Source organism: Oncorhynchus masou, chromosome 22, assembly GCF_036934945.1.
Source record: "Oncorhynchus masou masou isolate Uvic2021 chromosome 22, UVic_Omas_1.1, whole genome shotgun sequence".
Classification (NCBI taxonomy): Eukaryota; Metazoa; Chordata; class Actinopteri; order Salmoniformes; family Salmonidae; genus Oncorhynchus; species Oncorhynchus masou.
The window spans coordinates 58,355,515-58,367,713 of NC_088233.1; the positions used below are offsets into that span (position 1 = coordinate 58,355,515).

At 38.8% G+C, this 12,199-nt stretch overlaps 1 protein-coding gene across 1 annotated transcript in view; it reads left to right on the plus strand.

Moving 5' to 3' along the window:
* b4galnt4a (beta-1,4-N-acetyl-galactosaminyl transferase 4a) overlaps positions 1 to 12,199 on the plus strand; it is a 493,079-nt gene that overhangs the window by 151,708 nt on the left and 329,172 nt on the right. Inside the window, exon 2 of the mRNA XM_064930637.1 lies at positions 3,183 to 3,295. Within this exon, the coding sequence (XP_064786709.1) occupies positions 3,183 to 3,295 (113 nt within the window). The remainder of the gene's footprint in view (positions 1 to 3,182; positions 3,296 to 12,199) is intronic.

Consider the following 12,199-nt stretch of genomic DNA (forward strand, 5'->3'; position numbering starts at 1 on the left):
TTTACTGATATACATTTTGTTTATTCATTATTAAGTGATTATAACTCGTAGTTTCGTTACCAAATTGGTAATGGTATTAACAAGAAATCAAATAGAATTACTAAAATTGAATGGCTAAAATGGGAAATCATAATAGTCACAAACCACAATTGGGTCACCTGCTACGGTCCTCGCATACACTGGCATATTGTTATGTTCAGCTCATAACTATATTATTTGTCTTTGTGTTGTCTGCTAGTCAAACCAAGAGTGTTAACAGCCTGAGTCTGGAAAACACCCCCCACTCTCTCTCTCACTGCCTCTATCTCTCGCTCTCCAGTTATTGCCACCTCTCCCAGCTCTTACTGTCACCTACCCATGAGCCTCCTCTCTTTCCATTTACTGTAACATCATCTTCACCCACTGAGCACCGAATGACTCCGGACGTCCATGGACTTTGAAAAGTAGTTGAAATTTGGTCAGTCCACCCTGGCCTTGATGTTAACGTCCACAGACGGACCAAATCTGTACCTATCATAGACATACACTACCGTTCAAAAGTTTGGGCTCATTTGGAAATCTCCTTGTTTTCGAAAGAAAAGCAAATTTTTTCCCATTAAAATCAAATCAAAGTTTATTTGTCACGTGCGCCGAATACAACAGGTATTACAGCGAAATGCTTACTTACAGGCTCGAGCCGATAGTGCAAAAAAAGTGCAAAAAAGGTATTAGGTGAACAATAGGTAGGTAAAGAAATAAAACAGCAGTAAAAAGAATATGGCCGGTGTCAGTAAACGTCGGCAAAAAAGTGGAAATAATTTGTTTCCAGGAGCAAAGTTACAGTCACCAATGCTCTGGTTAACACGAAAACTGTCTAACCAGCTCTGCTAGAGTGGTCTCATTTGTGTCTGGAAGTAGCTAGCAAGCTAGCCAACGTTAGCTTGGGTGCTTGACTGTCGTTGTAAGGCCAGAACGCTCAAATCAACCCTACTCCTCGGCGCCGAACGTCCAGTGTGTGCTCCGAGTATGAAACAGTCTGAATTTACAAACTGACAATCTGACAACGCTCTGAATTTATGAGCGTCACATTGTACAGCGCCATATTTTCTGTTCCATCCTGACAGAAACCCAGAGGGTTTTTCATTTTTCATGGAATAGAAACACAATAATATTAATCAAGTGAATTATGCAAGTACCAGTCAAAAGTTTGGACACACCTACTCATTCCACAATATTTCTTTATTTTGACTATTTTCTACATTGTATATTTTCTACAGAATAATAGTGAAGATATCACAATTATGAAATAACATCTGTCTCCCGCGTGCCCCACATTCTGTAGTACAAACATGGCCTGCTCTCCCTTATGTAAGGAATTAGGCACTTTCCCATGTTTACTACAGTATGTATTGTAGCCTAATAAACAAAACACATTTCGTTATTAAAATAATGATAGAACAAATACTCAAATTTAAAATTGCAGATGATGATTTAGATATAGATCCATAACAAATTACTATGGGAATAAATATCACCGATTTACAGAAAATTGGAACAAAGTTCTCATGAATACAAGCAATTTAGAATCCTCCAATCCTGTACGCTACTCCCGACCGTCACTTTGTACAGCTCCATATTTTCCATTCCATCCTAACGGAAACCCTGAGGGTTTCATTTTTCATTTTTTTTGGGAATAGAAACACCATAATATTAATAAAATTAATTAAGCCAAATTTCTTAAAGTCAATCCCATATACTATGTTATTCCAAAAAAGGTTTTAAATTCTCTAGTTATACCAATACAGAATATTATCAAATGCTTCTCAAATATGCCCTCTGGTGGTCAAACTAGCAATAACTTGCAGTAACAGAAAAATGGCTGACAATTTAATGTCGTGCCACAGAATTCTGCGGCAGCACGCAAGGTGTGCCGCAGCATGACACAACTTTTAAAGGAGCAACCACTGTATGTAGACTACGTAGACTATTTTTAGATTGATGTAGTTCTGTCCTTGAACTGTTCTTGTCTATTAATCTTCTGTATTATGTCATTATGCCTTGTTTCATTTGTGAACCCAAGGAAGAGTAGCTGCTGCTTTCGCAACAGCTAATGGGGATCCTAATAAAATACCAAGTATAGTACATTACAATACGGTACAGTGAGTAGAGCACTGTAGAGTATAGTACAATACGGTACAGTATGTTGTATGGTACTCTATTGTACTGAATTATACGCAACTTTATTGTACTTTACTCTACTGCACTTTATTGAACTTTGCTGTGCTGCACTGTGATGTCCAAAGTTGTGAAACATGAGGACATTCTTGTCCATATCTCACAGTGCCAGGTCATAGATGACATACGGTTCTTTCTGCAGACATCTTTGAATTTTAATTTGGACGTGATATTTTGTTTTTTGGGAAACATTGTCGCATAAAAACCTGAGGGAGATTTTACTATAATTCAGTCACCAAAGTTTGCATCTGCACAGTTCTTCCACTAGATACGTTTTTTTTTGTAAAAGTTTTAGTGGAAATTGTTAAAAGTAGTTATTGTGCATAAAGTATTGTTAGTTACACTTTGAAGTAAATAGTTTTATTTGGCATACATTTTAAAGAAAGAATACGGTGTCAAAGTATAATTCCGTTACCGTAGACTTGCCCTGGGTTTAAATCCTGGTCTCCCTTGGCCAACCCAGCAGTCATCATCACACCAAAAAGCTCCCGTAATTCATCTGCAGCATGACAGAGGCTCAGCCTTCTCTGTTCCTCACAAGATAAACCTCTCCTTGTCTCCCTCTTTTTGTCCCTATTTTTTATTTCTCTCTCTTTCCCTCCTTTTTCTCTCTTCCTCAGCTGGCTGCTGTTTCTCTCTCTCTCACTTATTGTGTAAGATATTTGACACTATATTTGCCACTTGTGTTGACAGTGGTGATGAGGATGGCACCAAAGTTAATGACTACTGATGATGAATGTTATACTGACGATGATGATGGTGGTGGTGGTGATGATGATGGCAATGATAATAATGACACTGCTAACGATAGAGAGGATGATGTAATGATGGGGATGATTATGATGATGAGGATGACAATCATGATGATACTACTAATTACAATGATGTTGCTGCCAAAGATGATGGCAATGATGATGATGATGATGAAGGCTCTCCCTCTGACCCTGCTGTCTCTGTGTTGCCTCCAGATGGGGAGAGGCAGTTGGAGGGGACAGACACCAGCCGCAAGAGGGACGCTCGCTCCTCAGCCGGCCACCACAAGACAGAGGACACCAGCGACAGTCACGAGGACGATGCTCGGGTGAGTCCATGACTCTCTACTCTCACTCTCCGTTTTTTTCTATATCATATATTATTTACCTCTCTCATTTACTGTACGTAGTCTGTTGAGGTGACATAGGGGCATAATATTTGGGTATGGTTAGCTGTTTTTGGTGCTTTGTAAGGAGAGGGACTGAGTACAGGCTTTGGCCAACGTGTAGGTGTTTTCCGTCCACTTCCGTCATTTCAGATTTGAACTCCATAGCCTCAACTTGCTAGCTAGCTATAGCACCCAATATTTGTTGTTGGTTTTCGAGATGGCTATACATATAGTGGACAACATGCCTTTCTCTCGTTCTCCCTCTCTCTTTGTCTTGTTTGTTCTTATTCCTCTTACTCTCAGTCTTAGAATAGTAGTCAAATGCCCTGTGGGCAGTCTGTTAGTTATGAATAAGATACTATAAGTCCTATTGCTGAGCTCTAGGCTGACTATTACATCAGATCCCCGTCATCATAGATCACCATGTACAATGCACTTACTCTTTTGACTCATTACATTACACTGCTGATGCTGTTTATTTTCTATCCTGTTGCCTACTCACTTTACCCCTACTTATATGTATATACACTACCGTTCAAAAGTTTGGGGTCACTGAGAAATGTCCTTGTTTTTGAAAGAAAAGCACATTTTTTGTCCATTAAAATCAAATCAAGTTAATCAGAAATACAGTGTAGACATTGTTAATGTTGTAAATGACTATTGTAGTTGTTAACAGCAGATTTTTTTATGGAATATCTACATAGGCGTACAGAGGCCCATTATCAGCAACCATTACTCCTGTGTTCCAATGGCATGTTGTGTTAGCTAATTCAAGTTCCTAATTTTAAAAGGCTAATTGATCATTAGAAAACCCTCTCGCAATTATGTTAGCACAGCTGAAAACTGTTGTGCTAGTTAAAGAAGCAATAAAACTGACTTTCTTTAGACTAGTTGATTATCTGTAGCATCAGCATTTGTGGGTTTGATTACAGGCTCAAAATGGCCAGAAATAAATACCTTTCTTCTGAAACTCGTTAGTCTATTCTTGTTCTGAGAAATGAAGGCTATTCCATGCGTGAAATTGACACAAAACTGAAGATATGGTACAACGCTGTGTACTTCTCCCTTCACAGAACAGCACAAACGGTCTCTAACCAGAATAGAAAGAGGAGTGAGAGGCCCCGGTACACAACTGAGCAAGAGGACAAGCACATTAGAGTGTTTGAGAAACAGACCCCTCTCAAATCCTCAACAAATTGACAACTAGAATGCCAAATGTCTGCAAGGCTGTAATTGCTGCAAATGGAGGATAATTTGACGAAAGCAAAGTTTGAAGGACACAATTATTATTTCAATTAAAAATCTTTATTTATAACCTTGTCAACTTCTTGACTATATTGCCTATTAATTTTGCAACTCATTTAATGTGTGTTTTCATGGAAAACAAGGACATTTCTAAGTGACCCCAAATTTTTGAACGGGAGTGTATCTACCTCAATTACCCTGTGTATATAGCCAAGTTATTGTTACTCATTTGTGTATTTATTCCTCTTGTTATTATTTTTTCTATATTTCACTGTTAGTTTACACCTGTTTTTTACAAAAGCATGTGACAAATACAATTTGATTTGATTTGACACACCCCATCTCTCCTCTCTGTCTCAAACACTACATCTCGCTCTCCCTATCTCTTTCTTAAAACTGTAATAGTCTGAGCCCCTCAAAAAGTATAGTGTTGACATGTTTAGGGAGCGACTTGGTAAAGTTGACTAATCACCTGTGCTGACTAGTGTGAGCATTGATGGACCCTGGGAGGCTTTCAAGAGTAGGTGCCTCTGGACAAATCTTCTGGATTGTTAACACTGTGGGTCCCATTAGACAAGTTAGAGTAAAGCAGAGATCCAACCCTTGGTTTAATCATGAAATCACTGAAGCCATTGAATCAAGGAACAAGGCCTTTAAGAAATATATCCTTGTCTCGTCGCGCACTAGCGACTCCTGTGGCGGGCTGGGCGCAGTGCACGTCGACCAGGTCACTAGGTGTGCGGTGTTTCCTCCAACACATTGGTGCGGTTGGCTTCCGGGTTGGATGTGCATTGTGTCAAGAAGCAGTGTGGCTTGGTTGTGTTGTGTTTTGGAGGACGCATGGCTCTCGACCTTCGCCTCTCCCGAGTCCGTGTGGGAGTTGCAACGATGTGACAAGACTGTAACTACTACCAATTGAATACCACGAAATTGGGGAGAAAAAAAAGTTTTTTTTTTTTTAAACCTCTCTCTCAATCAAGGTACATTTCCAAAGGATATGAAAATGGCCAGTCAAATCTTTGCACCAGAAGGGGAGTAAGACTGTCCCTGGGAACTACAGGCCAATCTCTTTCCTCAGTGTCATGACCAAGATATTGGAGAGAGTGTTTCATGTGCAGCTCTGAGTATGTAAACAAACAATCTCATGTTTGAATTTCAGTCAGGGTTCAGAAAATCATAATCTACTGACTCATGCCCCCTATACTTAAATAACCACATAAGGAAGGAGATTGATAATAGTAACTTATGTGGAATTGTCCTGCTTGACCTCCAGAAGGCTTTTGATACAGTTAATCGTAGCATCCTACTTGCCAAGCTAGAGGCTCTGGCATTGGGCAGTACCACTCTTGAATGGGCTAAGTCCTACTTGTTGGGCGGGAACAAGTGGTTCATGTAAATAATTTGCCTTCCAGAGGCTAAACCCATAAGCTGTGGCGTGCTATGAAGGATGCTTGCTCATGTCACTTGTTTCTTTATGGAGATGACTCTGCACTTCTGTTGTCTCACAAAAACCAAACCACACTGGAGAGTATAATGAGTGCAGAGCTCACTAACATCAATGCATGGCTCATAGACAACAAGCTATCTCTGCACCTCAGCAAAACAGAAGCAATTATGTTCAGGTACAAAATGAAAGTAAGTCCAAAAGGGTACAGCTACCAAGAGAGGTACTCACAGCCCCAAAACAACAGTTACTTACTTGGGATGTACTAGATGGAAAACTGGAAGGGGTGTACACTAGATGGTTGAGTTAATTGTCTAGCTAGCTAGATAGTTATTGTCATGAACTGAAGTTCGATTTCAGTAGAACAACAAGTGGCTAAATCAATCTAGTCATTGTTTTCAAGCTAGTTGCTAGCTAGGTACCAAGCTAAAGCTAGCTCGACCAAAAGCTGCTAAAAACATCTATTTTATTTCACGAGGCAAGTCAGTTAAGAACAAATTCTTATTTACAATGACAGACTACCGGGAAACAGTGAGTTAACTGCCTTGTTCAGGGGTAGAACGACAGGTTTTTACCTTATCAGCTCAGAGATTCGATCCAGGAACCTTTCAGTTATTGGCCCAATTCTCTAACCACTAGGCTACCTGCAGCCCCTACCTGTATCAAATCACATGCTTCGTAACAACAGGTGTGGACTAACAGCGAAATTAAATACTTACGGCCCTTATCAACAATGCAGAGAGATAGAAAATAGATAGATAATAAAAAGTAAAACACGGAATCATAAAAGTAATAATAGATACACAATGAGTAATGATAACTTGGCTATATGCATATGGAGTACCAGTACTGAGTCAATGAGTAATGATAACTTGGCTATATACAAGGGGTACCAGTAATGAGTCAATGAGTAATGATAACTTGGCTATATACAAGGGGTTCCAGTACTAAGTCAATGAGTAATGATAACTTGGCTATATACAAGGGGTTCCTGTACCGAGTCGATGTGCAGGGGTACGAGGTAATCAAAATATCAAAGATATTTGTGAGTGACTGTCATTCTGCATACTGAAGTCAGCGTAGTAGGGAGACAACTTAACTCTAGTTTCCAAACTGCCAAACTGTCAATGTAGATTATATACATATTTTTTTACAGCTTTGGCAGTGGTGGGGCTTGGCTTGAGGATGCAAATTCAGCACACACAGCATTTTAAAATATAATTTTGTTATTTAAGGCATCAAATTATGTTAAATAGTGTTATTTGACACTTCTATTTATATTTTTACAAGCAAAGACCCAAACAATGTTCCATAGCTAACATGGTTGTGTGCATAGATTTAGAAGCATAACAGGGAAAGATACTTTTTTATATTCAGGAGCCTCTGAGTGGAATGGTCTGCCACAGTCTGTTAAAACTAATTCCCAGTCTGAGTAGCTTTAAAAGGAAGGTCAAAGCCTGGTTAATAGATAGTGTGCATCTGTGAACAATCCCTCCTAGCCGTTGATGATGACCAAATAGCATCTCTTTGTGTATAGTATGTACATATATGTTATTGTGTTTTTATATGACTAAATAAACCAAATTGACTTGAAATTTTAGCTTCTGTTTTTTTATCCTACCACATATGGGTCTATAAATAATGGAGCCGATTTGTGACATTGGGAACAACATTTCAAAATGGTTTGAATCAAAAATAAAAAAGATTTGTATCCAGTTCCACATGTGTACTTTGAGGAATATATGCAAATTGGCCCATAACTCTACCTACAGTGCCTTCAGAAAGTATTCACAACCCTTGACTTTTTCCAAATTATGTTGTGTTACAGCCTGAAATGTAAATTGATTAAATATACATGTTTTTGTCACTGGCCTAAACATTCCTTAATGTCAAATTATAATGATGTGTTTAGAATTTTTACAAATGAATTGAAACTGAACAGCTGCATTGTCTTCAAATCAAATCAAATTGTTTTGGTCACATACACATGGTTAGCAGATGTTATTGTGAGTGTAGCGAAATGCTTGTGCTTCTAGTTCCGACATAGCAGTAATCTAACAATTCCCCAACAACTACCTAATACACACAAATCTAAGTAAAGGAATGGAATATGAATATATACTTATAAATATATGGGTGAGCAATGACCGAGTGGCATAGGCAAGATGCAATAGATGGTATAAGATACAGTATATACATATGAGATAAGTAACGTAAGATATGTAAACATTAGTAGAGTGGCATTATTAATGTGACTAGTGATCCATTTATTAAAGTGGCCAATGATTTCAAGTCTGTATGTAGGCAGCAGCCTCACTGTGTTAGTGATGGCTGTTTAACAGGCTGGTGGCCTTAAGACTGAAAAATGTATTCTGTCTCTCGGTCCCAGCTTTGATGCACCTGTACTGACCTCGCCTTCTGGATGGTAGCGGGTTGAACATGGCTCGGGTGGTTGTTGTCCTTGATGATCTTTTTGGCCTTCCTGTGACATTGGGTGTTGTAGGTTTCCTAGAGGGTAGATAGTTTTCCCTCTGTGATGCATTGTGCAGACCGCACCACCCTCTGGAGAGCCCTCCGGTTATGGGTGGTGCAGTTGCCATTCCAGGCAGCGATGCAGCCCGACAGGATGCTCTCAATTGTGCATCTGTAAAAGTTTGTGAGGGTTTTAGGTGACAAGCCAAATTTCTTCAGCCTCCTGAGGTTGAAGAGGCGTTGTTGCGCCTTCTCTACCACACTGTCTGTATGGGTGATCCATTTCAGTTTGTACACCTTCTCCACTGCTGTCCCATCGATGTGAATAAATGGGTGCTCCCTCTGCAGTTTCCTGAAGTCCATGATCATCTCCTTTGTTTTTTGACATTGAGTGAGGTTGTTTTCCTGACACCACACTCTGAGTGCCCTCATCTCCTCCCTATAGGCTGTCTCGTCATTGTTGGTAATCAAACATACTACTGTTGTGTAGTAATGATTGAGTTGGAGGCATGCATCGCCACGCAGACATGGGTGAACAGGGAGCACAGGAGAGGACTGAGCACGCATCCTTGTGGGGCCCCAGTGTTGAGGATCAGTGAAGTGGAGATGTTGTTTTCTACCTTCACCACTTGGGGGTGCCCCAATCCAGGACCCAATTACACAGGGCGGGGTACTATGCTGTTGAATGCTGTAGTCAATGAGTCAATAAGTATTCAACCCATTTGTTATGGAAAGCCTAAATAAGTAAAAATGTGCTTAAAAAGTAACGTAATAAGTTGCATGGGCTCACTCTGTGTGCAATAATAGTGTTTAACATGATTTTTGAATGCCTACCTCACACCCCACACATACAATTATCTGTAAGGACCCTCAGTCGAGCAGTGAATTTAAAAAACAGATTCTACTGCAAAGAAATTAACTTAGTGTTCAGAATACGAAGTGTTATGTTTGGGGCAAATACACATTACTGAGTACCACTAACCATATTTTCAAGTATAGTGGTGGCTGCATTACAGTATGTTGTGGGTAGGCTTGTATTAGTTAAGGACTGGGAGTTTTTCAGGATAAAAAGGAAAGTAATGGAGCTAAGCACATACAAAATCCTAGAGGAAAACCTGGTTCAGTCTGCTTTGAACCAAATACCTTTCAGCAGGCCAAATCTACAGTGGAGATGCTTACCAAAAAGACACTGAAAGTGTACCCGAGGTACAGTTTTGACAAATCAGCTTGAAAATCTATGGCAAGACTTTAAAATGTTTGTCTAACAAGGATCAACAACCAATATTATATAACTTGAAGAATTTTGAAAATAATAACTGGCAAATATTGCACAATCCAGGTGTGCAAAACTCTTAGAGATTTACCCAGAAAGACTCAAAGCTGAAATTGCTGCCCAAAAGTGATTCCACAAAGTATTATCTCAGAGGTGTGAATGCTTATGAAAATGAGATAAAAAAAATAAAAAAATGGCAAACATGTTTTCAATTTGTCCTTGTTGAGTTTGTGTGTAGATGGGTGAGAAAAAAAAACTAAAATGTAATCCAATTTGAATTCAGACTGTAACATTACAAAATGTGGAATAACTCAAGGGTTATGAATACTTTCTGAAGGCACTGTAGATTCTACAGACTCTGCTGAGTACTCCAGACTCCACTTTTTCATCAGCACAAAGTATATTTTTTTCACAGCTTTAGACTCACAGCTATAATCGCTGACAAAGCTGATTCTAACATGTATTGACTCAGGGGTGTAAATGCTTATCTAAATGAGATATGTCAATATTTCATTTTCAATAAACTAGCAAAAAATATATACTGAAGAAAAATATAAATGCAACGTTCAACCATTTCAAGATTTTACTGAGTTACAGTTCATATAAGGAAATCCACCATTTGAAATACATTAATTAGGCCCTAATCTATCGATTTCACATGACTGGGAATACAGATACAGTGCATTCAGAAAGTATTCAGACCCCTTCATTTTTTCCACATTTTGTTATGTTACAGTCTTGTACTAAAATTGATTTTTTTTTAAATTCTCTCATCAATCTCTTTTTTTCTCTCTCATCAATTTATCCCATAACGACAAAGCAAGACAGGTATTTAGAATTTTTGGAAAATGTATTTTAGAAAACAACAACTGAAATATATAATTTACCTGAGAGAATGCCAAGAGTGTGCAAAGCTGTCATCATGGCGAAGGGTGGCTTCTTTGAAGAATATCAAATCAAAAATATATTTTTATTTAACACTTTTTTGGGTTACATGATTCCAAATGTGTTATTTCATAGTGTTGATGTCATGTTCCGACCATGAGTATTCTTTGTTTTCTTTATATAGTTCAGTCAGGGTGTGATATGGGTGAAGTATGTGTTTTTGTACTGTCTAGGGGTTTTATAGGTTTATTGGGGTTGTATGCCATCTCGGTGTTTATGTATGTCTATGGTTGCCTAGATTGGTTCTCAATTAGAGGCAGCTGTTTATCGTTGTCTCTGATTGGGAACCATATTTAGGCAGCCATCTTTGGCTATTTCGTGGGTTATTGTCTATGTGATGTTGCATGTTTGCACTCAGTTTTGCTAGAGGTCATGGTCGTCTTGTTATTTTGTCTTTCATTAAAAATATGTATTCACATCACGCTGAGCTTTGGTCTCCTCACTATGACGATCGTGACAGTTGATGTCTTCAATGTTATTCTACAATGTAGAAGATAGTAAAACTTAATATAAACCCTTGAATGAGTAGGTGTGTCCAAACCTTTGACTGGTACTGTATATATTTGAAACATTTTATTTATCCTTACTGCTATCAGCCCATAGAAACGCATTGAGTTACAGATTCACTATATGGAACAACAGATAGTCCCCCCCAAAAAACATGCTGACTGCAGGAATGTCTAACAGAGCTGTTGCCAGATAATTGAGTTTTCTATTCTCGACAGTAAGCCACTTCCATCTTTGTTTTATATAGTTTGGCAGGTCATCCAACTGGCCTCACATTTGCAGACCACTTGTAACCACACCAACCCAAGACCACATTCGGCTTCTTCACCTGTGGGATTGTCTGAGGAGGGGGAGGATGCTGAGGAATATTTCTGTGTGTAATAAAGCCCTTTTTTGGGGAAAAACTATTTATGATTGGCTGGGCCTAGCTCCCCAGTGGGTGGGCCTATGCCCTGCATGGCCCACCCATGTCTGTGCCCCTGCCCAGTCAAGTGAAATCCATAGATTAGGGACACATTTCAATTGACTGATTTCCTTCTATGAACTGTAACTCTGTCAAATCTTTGAAATTGTTCCATGTAGGGTTTATGTTTTTGTTCATTATATTATGCATAATTATTGAAAATCTACGTTAATGACAGGATCATTTAGGTTTTATTTATCACATGTAAAGGTGACTCTTTCAGTTAGAAGCGTTCAACTTTGCAATCGCATACATTTTGAGGGATTTGTGTGCCAGTTTAAACTGTTTTCACCTCAAAACATAAGGAGACACAACATGTTACGTAGTTACATTGCATTTCTGAGATCTCTATACAGAAAAACGTCTGACAGTTTGATCCAGGATTCTTGCAGGGTTCTTACAAGTGTAATGTCTAATTCAACTGCCTAATGCTTGATATATAATATAACAACAATTTACCCTGCCATAAATGCAAGGACAAAAAAGTTATGTTTT